At 40.9% G+C, this 22,570-nt stretch overlaps 1 protein-coding gene across 1 annotated transcript in view; it reads left to right on the top strand.

The window, feature by feature from the left end:
• Window positions 1-6: 6 nt before the first annotated feature.
• Window positions 7-22,570, top strand: part of Herpud2 (HERPUD family member 2) — a 46,543-nt gene continuing 23,979 nt past the window's right edge. Inside the window, exon 1 of the mRNA XM_010640502.3 lies at window positions 7-393. Coding sequence (XP_010638804.1) covers window positions 247-393 — 147 coding nt within the window. The 5' untranslated portion in view covers window positions 7-246. The remainder of the gene's footprint in view (window positions 394-22,570) is intronic.

Below are 22,570 nucleotides of genomic sequence, written 5' to 3'. Positions count from 1 at the left end.
CTGGTGGAGTCCAGACCTGGCGGGGACAGCTGCGCCCTCGGCCCGGCACCCGGACCCCGCTGCGCCGCCTCTGCCCACCCTTGGTCCTGGCGATGGCCTACGTGTCACCCGATGCACTTGTGACTGACCTGGACACTGAGTGTTAAGAGATCACTTCCGTCCCCACCACACCCGTGCCGGCGGGGACCACCGCGGCTCCTTAGGCGGATCCACTGCTTCTCTGGACTCTCTGGCTTCGGGGGCACCATGGACCAAAGTGGGATGGAGATTCCCGTGACCCTCATCATCAAAGCGCCGAACCAGAAATACAGTGACCAGACTATTAGCTGCTTCTTGAACTGGACCGTGGGGAAACTAAAAATGCATCTGTCTAACGTGTACCCTAGCAAACCAGTAAGTGTGCAAGGCTGGGCACAACTGCTCCGATCTGCAGCCTTTTGTGCCACGTACCTCCCCTCTCCCTGCTCACCTTTTCCTCTAGTGTATCGAGTAGGTCTCTTTCTGTAGACCGCGAAGTGTTTTCATTCTGAGGCGGTGGGTGTCTCCTGAGTGTTGGAACCATCATTAATATTTTCCTGATGAGGTTCAGTTAATTAGTAAGAGTGTGCAGAGGTATCAAGAGACGTAAGAATTGGCAAGTATGGAAAAGGGACCATTTTCCTTGGGTTTTACGTCAACCTAATTTGAAGATGAGGTGCATTCTTTTTCCTTTTTTTTTTTTTTTTAAAGAAAACACTACAACCCAGATTGAAGCTTTTTACTGATTTCCAGATTAAAATACCATTTTGTTGTTTAACACCTGGACCAGAAATTTATTTACTGTGAAGAGAATTTTTTTTTCTTGGAAATTAGTATATAGCTCCTATAGAAATAATGCTTTCAAGACTAGTATGTGTGTTTCAGGGAGCAGAGTTACAAGTTGTAGGTTAACTCTCTTCCACCATCACCCTTTCTTGTTTTTCTCTTGAAGAAGACAAAAATTTCTTTAAAAGTTCTTTCACCCCACCCACCATGTGGTACTTCTTTTTATTCCTTGCCTATTGCCATATGTAAAGGCCTTTACATGACCTGTTTCACCAAAATTAGCATGAGTCTGTTTTCAGTTCTGAATCCTATCTGGATACTGCAAAGTTAAATAAAATCAGACAGATTAGGTATAGTTCCATTTCTTCCCAAAGTCAAATATGAGAGGACATAGTTGGTAATTAAGTTTTAGAGTAGTTTAGAAAAGAAGCGTAATGCATGTCACCATTGGATAGATATTTCATTCTTTTTTTTCGGTGGTGAGGGTACAGGAGATCGAACTCGACCTTGTGCTTTTGAGGCAGGCGCTGTACTGCTGAGCTGAATCCCAGGCCCAGATTTTTCATTTTTGAATAACTAGTGTGCAGTTACTAAACCTTATGTTTAAGTAATGAAGAGATGTGGATTTTAGGGTGGGGCAGACATGAGTATGGACCTTTCCTTTGGAAGGGAACTGTTGTTTTTTTTGTTTTTTTTTTTTTGGTGGTATGAGACAGGTCTCACTGTATATTCTAGACCTTGAACTCACTATCAGAAGGCACAAAAGGCTGGCCTGGAACTACTGTCTCCTGAGGCATGTGCCACCATGCTTGACACTGTGCTTTAAAAAAAAAAGTTAAAAAATACTTTCCAGTACATGTTTGCAGTTCATATTCATTGTGGGGAACTGCTGTATGTATATGTAATATATTCAGTTCTTTTTCCCCTTCTCCTGCAACTGTGTTTTGTAGGTTTTTATGCACTTAGGTAAGGAAGACCTTGATCTGTATTTGGATACTTATGAGTTAGAGCTGTTTCTGTATTGCCATTTGTTTTTGTTTTGTTTTGCTTTGCTTTTTGTTTTTTTGAGACTGGGTCTCACAGTGTAGGCCAAGCAGGCCTCAAACTTGGAATCCTACCTCCTGGGAGCCAGAATTCAAGTGGGTACCACTATACACAGCTCATTGTTGCAGTGTTGTTTGATTACGCTTTTAGACTTCTAGAATAACCACAGAATTAGGACATTTTATTGCAAAAACAGTAGGTTTAGAAAAACCACTCATTTGGCAATAGCTGCTTATCAGTACTTTGTGACACGAATATCTTTAGTAGGCGGAAAACCAAGCTATTTAATTACTTGGAACAAACTTTTTTTTTTTTTTTTTTAGACAAGGTCTCACTCTAGTTCTGGCTGGCCTTGAAGTCATTATGTAGCCCATGCTGTCCTTGAACTTGTGGAATCCTCCTTCCTCAGCCTCCCAAGTGCTGGGATTATACACATGTGCCACCATGCCTGAGTTAATAAACATCTTTTATTTGAAAGTTTTACACAGTAAGTAACAATTTGCTTTAGTGGGTGGTGATGCATGCCTGTAATCCTAACTACTCAGAAGGCTGAGACAGGAGGATCACAAATTGGAACCCAGCTGGGCAATTTACTGAGACCCTGTCTGAAATGGTGGATGTAGCTCAGTGGTAGAGTGCTCGCCTCTTGTGCGACAACCCTGGGTTCAGTCAGTACTGGGGGGAAAAACACCTCAAAACAAAACAAAAAAACTCCAAACCACAAAAACCCAAACTGCTTTACAAAATATTTTTTTTATTGCATATTATTAGTTTAATGCATTTTTGAAGTGGAAAGTAGCTTTTCAGAGTAGTCAGAACTAGAAGTCATAGAGTTGCATAGATAATAATTTCTGCAACATGGCCAATATACTGTATGAAAGTACATTTTTAAGCAAATATCTAAAAATATACTCAAGTATGAGATCTTAAGGTTTTACTATTAAACCAACAGAGACTTGATCTGCAGTGCGATAGACCAAGAGTCGCACTGTTTTACAACTTTTCTTTTTGAAAAAGTGTCTGAGCTGGGAGTGTGAAACCTTGTGTGCCCGAGGTGAGCCTATCTTGTGTCAGGAGAGGGGGACAGTCAGTGCTCCTAGGGATAAGTCAAGCTGCTTGCAAAACTTCTCTCCTCAGCCTGCTGGCCTCTTGGAGGTGAGATCAAATAATCTGCATCCTATAAATGGCTTAATCTTGTGGCAAAACTAATTTTTTTCTTCTTGAGTAAGTTTTCTCCACGTGGGCTGGAAACTTCATTTCTAGGTTAATGAGAATGGGCTGGGGGTACCTATACTTATTGTCTTAGAATTTCACTGTAATCTTTGTACATTTATGGGGTTTGACAGGTTTACATTCTGATTTACCACTTGAAAATAATTTGTAGTATTTCTGTGGTTGAGGAACTGTTTATTGGTACTCTGTAGCCTTAGTAGTTACTGAAATAGGTGTTAGAGTCCTAAAAGTTTACTCTATAAAGTTATTTAGGATTCAGAACATTTTGTATTTAAACAGTACTGTAACAGAAGTTTAGGTTCTTATACCTACCCGTAATGCCTCCTTAGCATTGTCTATTTCAGGTGCTTATGTTTTGTTTTATTTTGGGATAAGTCTTGGTTTTTTTGCTTAGGCCAGTCTTGAACTAATGAGTTTAAGCCACTCTCCTGCCTCAGCCTTCTAAGTAGCTGGGACTAGCACTACTCTTCTTTGCTGTTTAGTTTGTCTTGTTTTGCAGCTAGGGGTCAAACCCAGGGATTGCTGGATTATATCCTCAAACTTCCCATCCTCCTGCCCCAGCCTCTTGAATAGCTGGAATTAGAGGTGTGCGCTACTGTATCAATCTTCTATTTGGATTTTCTTAAAAGACAGGGTCTCTCTATATAGTTCGTACTGGTCTCAAACTCACTATGTACCCTAGGCTGGTCTTGAACTTGCAGTGATGCTCCTGCCTCAGCCTCCCAAGTGCTGGGATTAGAGGCATGCGCTACCATCCCTGGTTTATTGTTTGGTTCTTAAGAGATCATTTCTGTGCCTCTTCCTTGCACCTGTGCAGGGTGGTGGGTGGATTTGGGAGCAGAGTAGGGTTCCAGTGCCTTGCAGAAGCAGGAGTTTGCTGCAGCAGGAAGAAAGGATGTTAATGGATCTGGTTATGCTGATTGGATCTGAGGGGTTAAGATTAGATGGAGAGCCTTGGTTCCTACGGGCAGTGGCTTCAAGGAAATTCAGTGATAGGTCTTGGAGGGGTGGAGAATGGAGATTTATATTTATTTATTTTGAAAAAGCAGTGGCAAAGTTTATTTGAAAAAGTAAAAGTGAAGAGTGAGGGAGAAACTGGCATTGCAGTGTGAGATTGGGCCAAATAAAAGAGGAAAAAGCAAGATAAAAGTATACCTTGGAGGAAGCACGGTGAGCTATTGGTGAAGAAGCCATGATAGCAAGCTCTTCTGACATCTGTGTCTTTTTATACTGTCCAGATCTCTCGGAAACTCAGAACTTCTACATATGGGTCCTGAGAGGGGTTGCTAGGATCCCACAACTCAAATTGATGTCAGGTCTAATCCATCCTTTTGAAAACCTACTCGAGTTCTCTCAAGAAGTCCATGTGAGGGGATTTGGGAACTATTCTGCATGTGTCTGGAATCTTGTTTCACTTCTTTATTTATTTAATGTACTGGGGATTGAACTTGGGACCTTGCCCTTGTGAGGCAGGCATGGCTCCACTAAGCTACATCCCTGGCCCTGCGATCTTGTAATTAACAGGTCACACCTATTTACCCAGCCAGCTTTGCCAAGCCTTATTCCTGTCTGATTCTCCGCTCTACCCCAGATGGAAATCCATAATTCTTTAAGGGGTGCTGAGGGAGTGCAGGTCTCTTCTGTAACTTCTTCAAAATGGAAGGGAATGTAGATCCTACCTCCTGGGATTATGTGCATTTCAACTACCTTGGGGTGCTGTGGCTCACTGGCTGGGTTGAAAAAGAAAAATGAGAAAAGAGTTAATAAAGGATGTAGCTCAGTAATACCATGCCTGCCTGGCAAGCACAAGGTCTTCAGTTGGATCCCTGCTACCAAAAAACAAAACAAAAATACAGTTAATGACCATTGAGCTTCATTTTTAGCCCAAACGTGAGGAGCAGTTCAGATTTCCACACTTTCTGTAGTGGCACTGGAGTCTTGCTTTTTAAAGAGAAATCTTAAGTGTTCAGTGTTCCAGAGGCTCATAGGAGTAGTTCTCCTTTTGGGTGATCTTGCTTTTCATACAGTTTAGATGGGACTAACATTATTCTCGAAAGATGAATCCAATGATCTATTTCGGCCATCTTTATTGCAGTGGTGTGGCAAAGATTACTAGAAAGGGGTCCTTCCATTTTTCTTTCTTTATTTTTTTGGTAGCAGGGATTGAACTTGGGACCTTGAGCTTGTGAGGCAGGCACAGGTGCCACTGCGCTGAATCCCTGGCCCTCCATTTTGGCTTTAATTGGTAGTTGGTGTACCTCTCTCCCAAGTTTTTACAAGCTCTTGGTCTCCAGGGTGGACTGTAGGTGGTCCTGGGCCAGGAGTAGGCAGGACTCCGTTCCCATACCTTTGGATAGCCTGTCGTACTTGGCCCAGATGAATGAGATGTAAGAACCTAGTGGGTACTGGACCTATTATCATATCAGAGAATAGAAATGGCCTTCCATATAACATTTCAAATGGGCTCAAATTTAGCCCAGGTTTGGGTATTTTACAAACCCTTGTGAGTGCTATTGGCAGCAGTCGGAGCCAGAACTCAGATGTCTCACAAAGTTTTGCCAGACCCAGCTCTAGGGTCTGGTTGGCCCTCTACCTTTCCAGAAGATTGAGTATTACTTTCCCATGTATAAGTTTTATATTTTGTCATTATGTCCCTTGAGGAAGAAGGACCAGAATAGTTCCTTGGGAATGGGGAATAGGGCTAGCTTTGGACTGTTGATTGGCTGTCCTTCTTGCTTCCCTATCAGACATTTGATTTCCCAAGGAGACTTCAGACATGTCTCTTTGGTGCCCTTTACAGTGCATGACTGTGACTCGCTTGAGAAGATGAACTGTCTCTAGGAGTTGTAGAATTTCCTGCCTGTGCTTTATAGATAATTGGCAGAGCTACTTCCATAAGTGAACCACACTTCGTCAGGGCTTTGGAGGGCCAGGTCACTGATGTCCTGCCAGAGATCACTTGTTCACAAGAGTGGCTAACTGCTGGGCCTGTAGACATCAAAGAAGTTGAGTTATAGTAGCACAAGTTTTTATAATAACCTTAGCGGTGCCTAAGAGCATGGCCTGATGCCTGGTAAGCTGTTCCTCTCTTAATCACAGGTATACTTTTGTCTTCAGAATACCGCTGACCTGATAGGGAGTTAGGACTTCTGGTCTCTGTACTAGAGTTAACTTTGCAGCGTCTTCTGTTAGTACAGCTGAAAGAATCTCTGATTAGGGGTCCCCTTGACTTCAACTATGGCTATAGATCCAGAGGAGGGTTTTTTAGAGAAGTAAGTCGAAACAGAATGAAGTAATTGAATTGGCTCACCCATGATATCTAAAATTACTCAGGATTGCTCAGCAGAGAAGGTGATGTCCATGGACAGGGCCATTGCAGGTTCCCCTGGGCCTCTTCTATAAGTGAGGTTTTTGACTGGCTTAGCCCCTCTCTGGAAGCAGGGATAGCCAACCCTCCAGTGCCACGAGCAGTCATATTGGCTGCCTCACATTTAGAGCAGGGCCCAGACAGTGGCTTGGTGAAGTTGCATGCTCAGTAACCTCAGTTGTCCTTGGGTTTTTCCTTAGATGATTTGAGTGAGTTTAAAGCATTGCCAATTGTGACAGGTATAATCTTAGCCTTTCTCTTTTGTCTCTCCTCTCGATCCTGATTGTTGAACACAGAAAAGGCTATGTCCAGCAATTGGGCCATAGGTATCTATGACCCAGGTGAAGTTTTTGTAGTTTATGCTGAATATCTGGGGCTGATTGACAGATGAAATGATGTCCCACTGCTGCTTCTCCCTCCCTGGAAGATGGTTCTACATTAGTATATTTATGAAAGACTCAGCATACCTCTTTATCTCCCTGGTAAGAGCAGCTAGCATATCAGACATCATTCTTAGTCCATGACTAGTATTAGAGTCTCAGTTTGGTTCTGTTGAAGGGGGGATAGCCTTTTCAGAGTGGTTCCTTTTTAAAGCACATTGTTCATTCGCATAGTTCTTAGCCCCTTATACATCTGTAACTGAAGAAAAGCCTCATTTACTGGCCCAGGGAGTGTAAGGAGAAGGCAGAAGGGACTTCTCAGTATCATCAAACAGATCAGGGAGACCCACATCCTCCTGAGAAACAAATGGGGTTCCAGGACAGGGCTGTCCTCTTAGTTTTTGGGCCTTTCCTGTGATAAGGAGTCACAAAAGCCTATACATAAAGCCTGTCATTCCACCTTTTATACATTAATGCTAACTGGAGAATAGTTTCATAGTTTAAAGTATTAGCCCATATCCATCTTTTGCCACCTTGCAGTTCATACTGAACCCAAGCCATACTGCAGTAGTAGATAAGCTGTTTCAATTTTAGGATCAGGATGAAACCTTTCCCAATCATCAAGAATATGGTCTAGGGCCAGGGATTTATAGGTCAGTGACATTGTGCCTGCCTCAAAAATGCAAGGTCCTGAGTTTGATCACCAGTACCAGAGGGGGAAAAAAAAAGAATATGCTCGAGTGGTGAAGTTGGTAAAATCCAATAAGGTGACAAAGTCCAATAAGTTTCCCATTGGCTCAGGTTGGGGCCTATAAAGAGAAGGAGACAACTGAGTTTTGACCCTTAAGAAGGTGTCTTATGCAGAAGGAGGTGACCTGAGGATTCCACAAAGTGTCCCTTGTGTGACTCTAATACAGACTACACAGACATCTGTCCATCTTTTGTCTCCATATTTGGACTCACTAACTTATTAGGGAGAAGAGGGTGAAGCCATTTGTTGGCTTAACCTCATCCCTTAATTCCTGTGAAGTAAGGGTGAAACTTCCCCAAGCAAAGTTACCTTAGCTACTTACTTGAACCCCTTGATGGCTCAACCTTCATTTTGAGTCCATTGATAACTTGTATCCTGTGCCTGTTGATGGCTCAGTTGGTATTTTTAGTCCCTTGATGACTCCATTTAATCATAATGGAGCCAGTTGGGACAGTTGTCTCTTGCAAGAATGGAGATTGAAGTTGTCCTTTTAGTATCCCTATGAGGGTAGGTCACATGTCTGTCTACATGTTGTTAATGGAGTTCTGGCTAAACTCAGCAAAATCTTTAAATCCAAGCCTTTTGGTCAGATGTGGGTTTGACTTAATCACAGACAAATCTTCACATGAATATTTTAAATTTGCATCTCCCTCAGTAAACTCACAACAAATGTATTGCTCTTCTTCCCCACCAAGCACACTTTCTTAGACTTTATTAAGCATTTTATTAACGTAGCCTTTGAATATCTATGCTAACTGTAAAGATGATAGTAAGGTTCCTTTGCTCTTTGGGTTTAGTGGGGGAAATAGCACGTAAGTAAATATGTGACTGGTACTGTGCAGGGAGCCCAGGAGGGAGTGCTCAGTGTTGGAGTGGGGTTAGCAGAGTGTGTAGCTGTATGAAGAAAAGGCACACAGGGACATTTGCAATTCTAAAGTATTAGTAACAGTTTTAAGCAGATAAGAGGAAGAGGAATTACAGCTTTTATTTTTTTCTAAAAATTATTCTTTCAGAGTTAATGTTGAACTAATGACTAGATGCTTTATATTACTGTGCTACTAGTAATAGAGTTTTAAGTAAAAATTGTAGCTCTTTGGTGGGCTGTGGAGGGGAAGATATTTTCTAGTTAAGAATTTAGGCAGTTGCCATATTTTTGAAAATGTTCACAAAATTTAAACATTTCAGTAGTAGAGTTGAACTGCTTTGGGGTTAACTTTGAATGGTATTGATTGATAATTGGTGTAGGAACCAAAGTATACTACTTCATGTTAATTATTGATATAGATAACCATGATTCTTACTATGACACTGGTCATTGTATATTTAGTCACTTAGTTTTTCACGTTCTAAATTGCCCTACAGTATGAAATAGGTACTCTGAAATTATTGCTGTTCAATGGTGAAGATGCTTTCAAGAAGGCCAGTTTTACTCTCGTTGTCAACTCTGGTCTGGATTTAGACTTAGTTACCAAGAGATGTAAATAACAATATGGTTGATCTTAATGTTCTTCAGTAGAATGGATTATCTAAGAGAAAACTTAGAAAGTACAAGTCTCCAAGTCTAGTTAGGTGGTTTCCTCATTATCCTGTCTTCCTGCTTTTATACCCAAACAGTGACACATGGGCCTGACTCATCCTGAAGTCAGTGTTGAAGGTATACCTTCCTGGGGCTTGCAGGCCTTGACTCCTTTCCAGTTCTGAGGTCAGAATGTCCCTTAGCAGCATTCTAACTGACTTGAACACCTAGGCCCGTATGCGCTGCTATTCATGTTATATATGGTGGCTGTACATAAGATGAAGAAGGGCATTTAGGGACTTGGCAATCCAGGTAGTTTTTTAAACTAAAAAGAACCTAATAAACTCTAAAAGGAAGCGTATGGTAAGTCTCTGACTTATGAACATTTGAGTTTCGAACTCTCACAGATATGAACAGACCTTGCATTATGAACATTTGTACATGTGGACAAATCATGGAAGTAACTCACATGTCTGCCAGACATTGTCACAATTATGCTGCTGTGTGCTTACTGTACAGTGCAGTAATGCACAGTAGTAATACAGTGCTCAGGCAGAGCCCAGGATGGCTGGAATCAAGAGAAAAGGCAGTGGTGATGTGGAGGGAACTGCTCGATAGTGCAAAGCAATAGACTGTATATGTTTGGGTGTTTTGTTATCTAAAGGCTGCATAGATAATGAGTAACATGGCCTCACTATTGTGCTGACATTTACCAGCAAGTGTGTGGCTATTCCTGTTTATTCTGGTCAATTATTGGGAAGATCCTGGAATATATCGTGAGACTCAAAGCATGTTGCCTTGGCCTCTTTCCACAATCTACCAGCCCCTACATGTTGGCATTCTCAGTTGTATGTGTATCTGATATGTGGGTTGCCTGTGATTGGAAACCGTTCAGTGGGGATGTCCCTATGGAGTCCAAAAACTATTCTTTAAGAATCTTAGGCCTGGTGGTGCTTGCCATTTGTCCCAGCATTCTGAGAGGCTGAGGCCAGAGGAGTACAGATTCTAGTCCAGCTTGGACAATTTAGTGACTTAGCAAGATCCTGTCTGGAAAAATGAAAAATAAAGGGCTGGGGATGTAGCTCAATGCAAAGATCCTAAGTTTAATTTCCAGTACCACAGGGGGAAAATATCTGTAAGTTTTTGGTTTGTAAGGTTGTAAGTGGTTGGTTGTTGAATAACAATGCTTTTGTTTGGTGTTTGTGAATTTCCTGGGCTTTAGATTTGTTGAATTTAATTGGAAATGGGAGTTGTTTGCCCATACAAATTACCAAAATTCATTTTTGCCAGAAATGATACTTTGTGTACTCTCTGATACCTCTTTCGAGCTGTTTGACACTTGTGACTGAATTATATGTAAGCATTGAAATGTTAACAGTTACTACTTTCAAAGGATTTGGATTATAGATTCTCTGAACTAAGTTGTCAGTTGAAATTGCTTGTAGTGAGCCATTAACATGCAAGAAATTTTAAATTTTAAAAATTAACTTTAAAAAATTAGCATGTGAACTTGAATATCCTGAAGTTGGTTATAGTAGGAATGTGAAGTTTTTTTCCTATGGCACCAGAGATTGGATCCAGGGTATTCACACTGAGCTATACCCCAAACCCTTATTATTTTGAGACATGTCTCCGTAAGTTGTTGAGTTTGCCTGGGCTGGGCTCAAACTTGAGATCCTACTACTTCAGTCTTTCAGGGTGTTAGAATTACAGGCATGTGCAACCACACCTGGAAGAAACATGATTTTATAAAGCCATAAATAATTACGAGAGATCTATTTAGTCCTCGATATAAAAATTTTAATTTTTTTTTTTTTGTTCAGTACTAGAGATTGAACTGAGAACCTTGTGCTTACAAAGCAGTTATGGCATCTCTGAGCTAAATCCTGGGCACTAAAAGTTTAATCTTTTAATACTAACTGGGTGAATTTTTTGAAATATAGAAGTATTACTGGTTTTTAAAAATCATCTGTCAGATTTGAGAATATTTCAGATGTATTAGGGGTGTATAACATTTTTCCTATTTTTAATATCTAGTTAAAACATTAAAGTTTTAGGTAAACTCACACACACACACACACACACACATATATGTAAACTCTTATTTATTTATTTATTTAGGTTCTTTTTGAGATACAGTTTTGCTGTGTAGTTCTGGTTGGTCTTGAACTCACTGTATAGCCCAGGTTAACCTTGAACACCCAGCAGTTCTCCTGCCTGAGTCTTCCAGATGCTGGCATTAATAGGTGTGTGCCACCATGCCTAGCTATATGCAAATGTTTTAGAAAGAAAAAAAAATCTTTTTTCAGATTAGGATTTATTTTTGAATATTGCATCTACAGGTGAGCTTTCTTTGCCTTGCATTGTCCATTAGGTGAGTAGCAGAGCTTTCCTGGCCAGCTGGTTAAGCAACTGTTACTTTAGAACAGCTGTCTCTGGGCTACGCAGTACAATTAGGATGTTCCACCTTGTTCTTCCTCTTGTTGTTGAGTCTGCTCTGCCTCAGGTGACCAGGCTTTGCCAGGGTAGAGCAGTGGAGGGGAAGCAAGGAGTGCGCTGTTGGGGTTCCTTCAGTTGTAGGAATGAGCGGCAGCGAGAGCAGCGGCAGCGAGAGCAGCGGCAGCGAGAGCAGCGGCAGCGAGAGCAGCTACAATTAGGATGTTCCACCTTGTTCTTCCTCTTGTTGTTGAGTCTGCTCTGCCTCAGGTGACCAGGCTTTGCCAGGGTAGAGCAGTGGAGGGGAAGCAAGGAGTGCGCTGTTGGGGTTCCTTCAGTTGTAGGAATGAGCGGCAGCGAGAGCAGCGGCAGCGAGAGCAGCGGCAGCGAGAGCAGCGGCAGCGAGAGCAGCGGCAGCGAGAGCCGAGAGCAACGGTGGTGATGACGGAGTCTGTATCTTGTCAGTAGAATCTTTGGATTGACAGTTTCATTAGTACTTTTTGATTTGCTAATCTTGAGTCTTCTGGAGTCTTAAATTCAAAGGGTACTATGTAATTTCTTTTATATTCAGGGGAAAAATGGTCTTTATTGTGTAAAGCTACCGAGATCTTGGGATTTATTATAGCGGCTAGCATCACTTTTCCTAACTGATCAAGAAATGGATTTTTGCCGGGTGTGGTGGTGCACCCCTGTAATCCTAGCACTGGGGAGGCTGAGGCAGGAGGATCACTGTGAGATCGAGACCAGCCTGAGCTACAAAGTGAGTTCCAGGTCAGTTTCAACTATATAGTGAGACCCTGTTTCAAAAAAAGAAAAAAAAGAAATGGATTTTCTATTGAGGAAAAAGTTTTTAGCAGGTCCAGAGAGATAAAATTACATTGTTTTCCTAGTCAAATTTTGTTTATTTGTTTGTGTTTTGGTACCAGGGATCAAACTTGGGCCCTTAGCACTTGTGAGGCAGGCGATGGAACCACTGAACCAAATCCCTGGTCCCCAAGTCAAATTTAATTTTGATTGAGTTCTCAAAATCTTTTCCTGGTGCTGTAGCTTAAAATACTAAAATAACTAGTTGAAAGTTTATTTGGTTATTGTCATTTTGTTATGTCTATTAACTGGTTTTCCTGATCTATAAATTAAATTCATTGATAATTAAACGCAGAGCCTTTTTTTTTTTTTTTTTTTTTTAATAAAAAATAAAACTATTAAGTCTCATTTCTTACCAAATGAGTTTACCTCTGAGCTAAATCCTGGCCCTGTTCTTGGTACTTATATTCCATTTAGGCACATGAGAAACTTATCTGTTTTTTGAGACAGGGTCTCACTCTGTAGTTGAGACTGACTTGGAACTCACTATGTAGCTCAGGGTGGTCTTGAACTCACAGTGATCCTCCTGCCTCAGCCTCCCAAGTGCTGGGATTACAGGCATGTGCCACCACGCCCGGCACTTATCTCTTTTTTCAAGTCACAGTAAAGTTCAAGAGTTTATTTTCCTTTTAAAACTTCAAATTGTGTGAAGGTATTTGAATATTCAATTGAGAGTAACATTTTTATTGAGCTATTGTTACTGTTTATATCTAAAATGTCCCTCAAAGCCTCAGCACACCCAGGCGGGGCTTTTGGCAGTGATTGGATCATGGGTGTGTAACTGCATCCGCCCACCGATTGGATTAGCATAGTTCTGGGTATAGACACACTGAAAATAGAAGACCAACCAATAGGCTTGTAGGCTGAATGGGATAAAAGAGAAAGGGAGGCTCACTGCTGCTGCTGCTTCCTGCTCCCTGCCTACCGTGCTGTGCACTGCTTTTCCAGGCATTGCCCCTCTGCTGTGCCGCCCTGCTTGGAGCCAGCCAACTATGGACTGAAACCTCTACAAACTGTGAGCCAAAATAAACCTTAATTCCTCTAACTTGTGGATGTTGGTTATTTTGTCCCAGTAATGAGGAAAGCAACTAAGACAGTTATATATCACATACTGTTAAATTTTTTCTTCTTAAGTGTACAGTTCTGTAGCTTTTAGTGTTTTCATACTTATGTAGTCATCATCATTTTCTAATTCAAAAATATTTAATCACCTACCCAAATATACTTTTTATTTCCTCAAGCCCTTGTAAGCAATAATTTACTTTGTTTCTACCATTGGACATTTCATATAAATGGAAACAGTTCTACAGCCTTTGTTATCGGTTGTGCTTCACTTAGAATGATGTTTGCAAGACTCATCAGTGTTATAAACATTCGTTTCCTTTTATGGCCAAATAATATTTCATTACATGTATATATCATATTTTGTTTATCTGTGTATCGGTTGATAACATTTGTGTCATTTCCACTTTCTGGTTAATATCAGTGATAATGTTGTGAGTGTTCCAATACGGGTTTTTTGCATGGGCCCATTTTCAGTTAACTTTGGCATGTACCTATGGATAGAATTGGGTAGGAACACACTGGGTCGTAGGGTGATGCTGTGCTTGACTTTCAGAGGATCTGCCACACTGTCTTCCACAGTGGTTGAATCATTTGACATTCCAACAGTAATCTGTGAGGGCTGCAGTTTGGCTACATTCTAGTCTACACTTGCTTTTCCTTCTTTGAAGAACTTACTATGTAATTTTGTTATATTTTTGTGTTCAGCTTTTCTGAAAATTGATGTCTCCTTGCTGTAGAAAGATGAAGCAGTTAATTTGATATTGACTGCTAATTTCGAGAAAAAAGGAATACTAACTTCACAATAATCTGCTAATATCAGTACTATTGGTAGTTGACTGATTCACACCAGTGTTTCAGATAGTGTTGTAATTCATAGACTAAATATTTAATTTCTATTCTTAATGATTATATGTAAAATAATTGATATAATGAATATCAAATAAATGAATGCAAGTGAATTTTGAGCTCATAATACCTCTTTCTTTTGGGATACAGGGATTGAACTCAACTCTTTATTTACCTCTCAGAGTGCTGAGATGACAGGTGTGTGCTGCCATGTCCCCCTCATAATGCCTCTTTTCAACACATTCACATTTGGCATCTGCAGGGCTCTGGGAAGATAGTAGTGAACAAGAGGGACTGGGGACCTTTTGTTCTTGGTACCTTTTTTTTTTTCCCAGTACTGGGGATCAAACTTAGGACCTTGTGCTTGTGAAGCAGGTGCAATGCCTCTGAGCTAAATCCCTGGCCCTATTCTTGGTACTTATATTCCATTTAGGGACACAAATGTGAACATAATTACAGATTGTGTTGGGAAGGGCATAAACAATACGTGAAAGCAAAAACTGCACTAAATTTGTAAGTCAGGGAAGTCTTGGCTGAGATCATTTTAAACCTAAGATCAGAAGGGTGATTAAGAGCCAAAACTATGCAAAAACGAGGAGAGCACTATGGATGGGGTGTCTGAGTTCAGAAAGAACTCGGGGTCTGAGTGAATGCCAGTTTGGCTAGAGAGTAAGGAGGAAAGAATACTATCAGAGGAGGTTGGAGAGAGACAGAAGACTAATCTGGCATGGTTAAGAAATCAGAATTATATCCAGTATAGTAGGAATCCATGAGATAGTAACAGGATTGATTTTGTATTTTTAAAAGATTATTCCAGTTACTGACTTCAGAATGGATGTAAGGAAACAAGAGGCTGTTGCAGAAATCCAGGCAAGAAGTGCAGGTAGGCAGTGGAGATGGAAAAAAGCTGGATTGAGAGAGACTTGTGGAAATAATTTATAGCATTAGACATAAAAGGTTAGATGAGAGTAAGAAGAATTGAAGATTGTGCCCAGGCTTTCCACTTAAACAACTGGTGGCAGGTTGTTTTAGGGTAGGGGAGAAATGGGAAGAAAAATTTGAGGAATTGAGGCTTAAGATCCATTGTAGCTGCTTTGGCTTTGAGGATTGATTGATTGTTTTTGAGACAGGCTCTTACCATGTAGTCCATGTTGGCCTTCATTGTGCCATCCTCTTGCCTCAGGTGTTGGGACTACAAGTATGAGCCACCTTACCTGGCTTGAGTAGCCCAGTAAGATGTCTGAAGGTGTTGTGTGATAGCATTTGGATATGTAGGGCTGGCTCTGAGAGGGAGAGAGAGGACTTGGACAGAGATATGCATTTATAGTTCATATGAAGAAACCAAGCTTTTGGAACTGAATTGAAAATTTAGCAGAAAACCCTGTAGTGTTATAAATGAAATGCACAAGGGCCTCCTATTCTGTTAATTTTTAATTTTTTAGTACTGAGGACTGAACCCAGGGCCGAGACACCAAGACATCGAGTCACATCCCCAGCCCTTTTTATTTTGAAATAGCGTTTCTCTAAGTTGCCCAGAATGTGCCAGAACTTGTGATCTTCCTGCCTCAGCCCTTCAGAGTGCTGGGATTATAGGCATGCACCACCACGCCTGGCTTCCTAAAGTTTATCCTATACTTCAGTCTCTCTCCAGAGGTACAAAAGGAGAAGGCCATGGTGCCTTTCTTCTTGCAGGTGGCACAGCCTTTTGCTGGGTGCTTTTAGGCCTGTCCCCCACTTGCCAAGGAGCTGTTGCCCACCCTTTCTGTTTAGTAGATGTAGGCTTTAAGAGGACCTGGGGTAAGGAGTAATCAGTCTTTCTGGCCACTAGTGAGTAGTAGTTTAGTCTGCTATATTTTGGGTTAAACAGAATATGTGCTAGCTCTTAAATTTATTATTTGTGTATAACACCCCCCTATACTGGGGATTGAACTCATGACCTTGTGCTTGCAAGGCAGGTGAGATGCCACTGAGCTAAATCCCGGCCCTATTTGTATGTTTTCAGACTGGAACCCACAGTTTTGGAACTAGCAGTTCTTACAATCTTTAATTTTGAATTTTTAATCTTGATATAAAATCATGATAATGTGAATGCTTACTTTATAGCTACTCTGATGTGATTTCTGTATTTTTGTTTTTAAATAAATTTCCTTAGTATATTTAGCTTGTAGATTTTTCAAGGTTGAATTTCTAGAGTCTGTAAAGCCTTTATTTGACAGTAAACTGTTGTTTCTGCGGAAAAAATTGGTTTTAAACATACATACTAATGAATTAAGAGATTGAACTTTTTAAATTGGATTGTTAGTGTACATTATTTATGTTTATCAGTGGTCTCCAGTACTGAATTTTCTAGCATGTTCCTGTTTATCCTGTTTGGAAGTGATTATAAAATATCTGATTAATTCCATTACTATTACAGCTTAGTAGAAAAATAGAGATTATCTACTCAGAAAGCAGATGATTTAGAGATTGCTTACACTTAGAAGTAGTTGTTACAAGCGCTGCATTCTGTCACTAAAAATCTGAAGTTAACTTATAATTTAGACACATTTTTTACCAACATAAAGGTTTTTTTTCTCTGTGTAGAGAAAGTAAAACTTATTAAAAGCTTTCCTTTTGTTATTTACAAATGTCATTTTAAGTGGCAACTTGAAAGTTGTTCTAATATGGATTGGAATTCTCATTTTTGGCCACTGAGGAGTGATAGCCATTGCAGTTTTAGCAAAACCTATTTTCATAGTTTCTAACCATGTTCGTAGTCACGGTGAACAAATCCAGTCTACCTCAGGCACATAACTTCTCAGTACTTCTACACGGTCTCATTAGATGATCCTGAAACTGTGGGGTGTAGATGCTAGAAATTAGTACTCTGTGCTCACTAGCACTGTGCGCTCTTTGAGAGTTTGGTGTGCCTTTGCGTTGTAAAAATTCACCTCTGTGAGTTAGCTACTGTTGTTGCTATGAATTTACAGATGAGAAAACCTTCAGTGGTAGTTGTGGGATCTCATATAGGGGTCTTCGCAAAGTCTAGACCCGGCACATACAACAGCCTGTCTCTTACTGGCGTTTTGAGGTTGCTCTCGAAATTCTCTCTTTCTCTCCTGCGTCATCAGTTTTTTCTTTTCTACTGGATTATTCCTTTTGGCACATAAACATGTTGTTTCTTAAGAAACCCCAAACCACAGAAAAATGCAGCCATACCAGGTCCTCTCTTAGTCCCACTTCCTTTCAGCTATTTCCTATTTCTTTCTTTTCCGTTAGTACAAAACTTCCTTTAAGTGAATATATTTATTATTTCCAACCATATTCCTCTCCTTTTTTCTCTCTTTGTTCTTTTTTTTTTTGAGACAGGATCTTACCATGTATCTCAGGCTAGCTTTGAAGTCGAGATCCTCCTGTGTCAGCCTCCCAGATGCTGGCATTTCAGGCCTGCCCCACCATGCCCAGCTTCTTTTCTCTTGAGTCCATTCCATTCAGGTTTTACCCTGTTACTCTATGATTACTCTCCCCAGCATCGCTTGTGATCTTGTTGGAGGGTGTTTTGGGGGGAATGTGGAGATAAAGAAAAATGTGACAGGAATACACCTGTATAATTACAAAAGCCTGGAAACAACTGAAAAATCCACTCATAAATTGTAATACTTCAAAAAACACTGGGGAAGATGTCTCTGTACTGCTGAAGTGTAACCTCCAGAGAAAGCAAGGTGTGTAGAAGTAAGCATCGTGCACCACCTTGTATGTAGGAAAAAGAAGGGTAATGAGAGTACATATTCAGGTGCTGTGTTAGGATGAAATGGTGGAAGGGTGATCACTGAAGTTTTTACCATTGTCGTGCATTGCATTAACTGTAGCGTACTCCAAGATATATAGGAAAAATATCCTAAAAGGAAACACAAGCATTTAACAATATCAGGATGTGATAAAGCTGTAAGAAGAATTCCTTCAGGTTACTTGAGACAGCATTTTGATGAGTATCCCTAGTGGTGTGTATCCTAAGGGCAGAAAAAAGCTATAAGAAATCTTACACTTCACTCAGTGTTGTTAGTCATAACCCTATTATTTTGAGATTACTTAGGGTAGGCTAGAACTAGTAAGTGCATTTGCTAATGGAAAGTTCATTAATGACATTAACAAGCATGTATTCAGGATTGAGAGGAGATATAAATAAAGTAAAAATGATGTAAATGGGAAATATTAGTCTGAACTCAGAATTTAACTTTCTTTTTCTAAAAAAAAAGACTTATTTTCTAGCTTTGCTCCTCGAAGAACCCTAGCAGTAATGACAAGTGAAAAACAAGCACTCCTAAGTCTTGTATTTTGGTCTGCAGCTGCCATGTTCCGTTAGAACCAAGGCTCCTAGAGCAGTGGCTGGCGCTGGGGCTGGCTTAGGAAAAGAGGAACCTGGGGCATTTTGTGTCTGAAAGCAAGGAGGCAGTTAGAGTAGATACAGGTCCTGACAAAATGACCGTGGAGCCAACTTGGAGGTACTACTGGCCAAAGATGGTACAATTTGAGGATTAAAAACACATATAAGTACATTGAAAAACATAGAGTTTTACAAACTGATATTGACGCTTCAATAACAAAAACCCCAAGCCCTCAGTAGCCACTTCTGGAGGTTGCATGTGAAGTCGTCCTGAAGACTGATAAAGGGAATGAGTTGTACATCTTTACAGCTTTTCTTATCCAGTCTGGGTAACTGAATGGTTGGTAAGTTAAAATTCTTTTAGAAGAATTACTTCTAATAAATACAAAAGGAACAGTAGAATTAGAAAATAACAGTTTTCCAATCCAGTGAAATAATGGAGCTGGGCATTTGAATGTAGGTAATTCATAAAATTGATGGGCGCTTTCTACGTGGTAGGTCAGGCTGACAGCACGTGGAACTGCTGATCAATCCCAGCATTCACAAATTTGATCTTCTGCCACGACCCAAGTGGCTGAAGGATCCATGGAGTGAGAAATGACAGTGGGAGATTAAGAAAAGACAACGAGATATAGGTGGGGCTAGGTGGGGGTTTTCCTCCTGATGGAAGAAAAAGACCCAAGCAAATGCAGTGGTGGTTTATTTATAGTGGTAGAAATAAGGGAAGTGCTGCAGGGGGAGGTAAAAGGGGCTGGTCTATAACCAGAGCCAGGAGAGGAGCTAAGGTCTGCAGGACATCATACCTGATGGCTTTCTTAGGAATGGATGGGGAAGAAGACAGTCCTCTTCTTGGCCAGGCCGTGCTTTGCCATGCCCTCTTGTTGCCTGTTCTCCTGTGGGGCCCTGCCTTAGCTGTGGGAGGTGGTGAGTTAGGATTGGCCATAGTGATCTACATACAGTGCAGGGGTCCCAGCCCTCAGTCTTCACAGATGTAAAGGGGATGTGTGGTATTTGCTTTAAAATATTCTCAGCTCTGAGAGGAGGGGTTGGGTGGAGAGAAAGAGGGGAGAGAGAAGGAAAGAAATGAGGGATAGAGACAAGATTCGGAGAATGCTGGCAGTTGTTAAAGCTGGGTCCTTGGGAACCCTTGAAGTGGTACCTAGAAGTTCATTTTATTTGCCTTACTGTGTATGCTTGAGAAGTCTTATAGTAAAATAAAAAACTCTTTAGAAAAGTCTACATCTTTTGTCTAGAGTAATGATACAATATAGAATGTCTATGAATTAAATGGTATGCTGAAAAATGGTCGTTTATGATATTCAGTGGTAGTTTATCTTATTTAGGTTCTAGTGAAAGTAATAATTACATTAGAGAAATTGGTAAATCTTTAATAGTTCCTTTAGGTCAGAGGTTAATTCATTCATTATTGACTTAGTATTTAACTTAGGTTTGTATAGTTTACGGTTCAGTGACTGTAAGTTACAGGGAGGGGAAACCCTCAGTTTTCCCTACCACCACAACCCTCCACACAGAATGCTTCTGTAATTGCTGGTCACCAAACTATGGATGGGACTTCCTTGGCACCAGCGAGCAAGAAACTCTGCAGATGACTCTGCTGCAGACAGTAGCTGGTGTTCTCCACTCAGTTTGGTTCTGACTGCTTCTGGAGATGGCGTCAGACCCTGCAGGTTGAGGGCTCAGTCTACAAGATGCCTCCACTTCAGAAGCTGGTGCAGCACTGGCTGTGGCCGTGCCTCTGACCAGCCACTGTAAATCGGGTTCCAGAGACTGCCCCGTGGGTTTGATTAATTTGCTAGAGCAGTGAGTGCCCAGAACCAAGGGGGGCACTCACATTTACCCTTTGATTGTAAAGGTTGTCACAAAGGATTCTGATGGACAACCAGGTGGCAGAGGTGAGGAATGGGAGAAGGGGTGGCATAAAGCTTCTAAATCTTCTCTGGGTGTGCAAGCCTCTAGAACTTCTTCCCCGAGAATCCAAGGGCGTCAGGAGTCCTGTAGCAGGAAGTGAGACGCGGACCAAGTATATCTTTTACAGCATCACAGTGCCTCTCAGTATTTATATATATTGATTGAAGTTTCAAGACTTGTGATACCTATCTTAACTCCTGTGTTGTAATTGTTTGCTTATAGTAAGAATTTGTACTTAACATATTTTAGGAATGGTACACTCAAATTGCTTCCAGGAGAAGGTAGATTATGCCTAACAGTTAAATATTGTAGAAGAGTATTCCCTTGGTGTTTGGGTGTAAGGATGCCTGAACCACAGGTCCTACTCAGTATGATAATTTCTACCATGGCTGTTTTTAATATATGGCCATCCTGTAGTATGGCCATGTTGTATATATTGTGTATTGTATATATTGTGTATATTGTATATTGTGTGCTTAAAATTTTTCATAGTTGTGACTTGGGACTTGGATTTAGATTTTTGACTTAACAATTGATACAGCTAATATTGAATTATTTTAGTAGAATTGAAGGAGTATTTGTGTTGTGCGTGAGCTATAGTACCAACAGACCAGTCACGTTTGTGGCTTTTTGCAGTAGTTTTGATAAGTTTGTAAGCTACATCAATTTCTTCAGCCTTATCAAGCTGGGGACTGAAAGTTCACTTGACAGCCAGTGAGCGAGGCAATTGCAGCTCTTTTCTTCCAGTCTTAATTGCCACTGTCTATAACACTCAAGTCACACATCATGTCACACAGTAGTACACAGGTTATAGAATGGCTAGGAAAGGGTAGGCAGTGGCTGTAGGACTTTAAGAACTGACCAAGGCAGAGGGGTCTGCAGAGATGGCAGATGCTGCCAGATGGCCAGATAAGATAAGATGGACAGCGAGCTGCTCTGAGGAGGCCCAGGGCTGGTCAGGAGTACACTGTTGGTCAGGGCCTGGGTCTGGACAGCAGGAAGTTGGCCTGGGCTGCATGGAGCAGGAAGATGGAGCTAAGCTGGAGCTGAGAGACAGAGAGCTGGAGTTTATGGCCTGCTGGTCTCATAACACGGTCCCCAGATGGTCTGATGAGATGACAGGTCAGTGTGGCACTGCCAAACCCTCCTCTGATAAGATCCAGGAGGCGGGAGGGGGATGTAGGTTATGCTATTGGTGGTTCTGATGTATTGGACAAGTTCCCTGGCCTCGTTTTGTCTGATATAACAGATACCTTATGTGGCCATGTGGCCTTGATTTAATTTGATAAGTTTACAGGTGGCAATTTTATATTACTGAGAGAAATGTATCAGTTTATGCTTTCTGACTATGATGTGTAGCTGGAAAGTTTTTTTTTTCTTCCCAATAAGTTTAATGTGTCTAACATCTGGTGATTATTTATTTGCACAGGCAATTTACCAAGTTATTCTGTGAAAGCTTTTGCACTCAAAATGGAGCAAGCTATGGTTGTATAAAATGGAGTCACTCAGGGCAAAGCACAGCCTACAAGCTACTCTTCTGTACAACATGGAGTAACTGGTGGCAGGGTGTAACCTGCTTGAGGCTTACGGGACTAACAATGCTTTAATTCTAACTAATGCTAACTGAGCATGGTCAGATCTTACTAAGTATGAAACCAGAACATATTTTGTATTTTGAGTTGCATATAGAAATAGCATGTGCTTATGTTGATTTTTCTTTTCTTTTTGCTTTTTGAGACAGGGTCTCACTATGTAGTTCAAGCTGGCCTTGAATTCACAGTGATCCTCCTGCCTCAGCATCATGAGTGCTGGGATCACAGGCTTGCGCCACCAAGCCAGGCTTGATTTTTCTTTAGTATTTTTTTTTTAAAAATGTGAAACAGTATTTGTGAGAGTGGCAGGAACAATAAAAACTAGAATAGTTACCTAAAGTTGTAACTGAATCCAACTGGCTCTAGAATTAAAACTAATA

This window comes from Fukomys damarensis, unplaced genomic scaffold (assembly GCF_012274545.1).
Source record: "Fukomys damarensis isolate Sample0158 unplaced genomic scaffold, DMR_v1.0_HiC HiC_scaffold_17, whole genome shotgun sequence".
In the NCBI taxonomy this organism is placed as follows: domain Eukaryota; kingdom Metazoa; phylum Chordata; class Mammalia; order Rodentia; family Bathyergidae; genus Fukomys; species Fukomys damarensis.
Note: the sequence above shows the minus strand (reverse complement) of the source record. Positions and strands in the feature narration are given on the sequence as shown.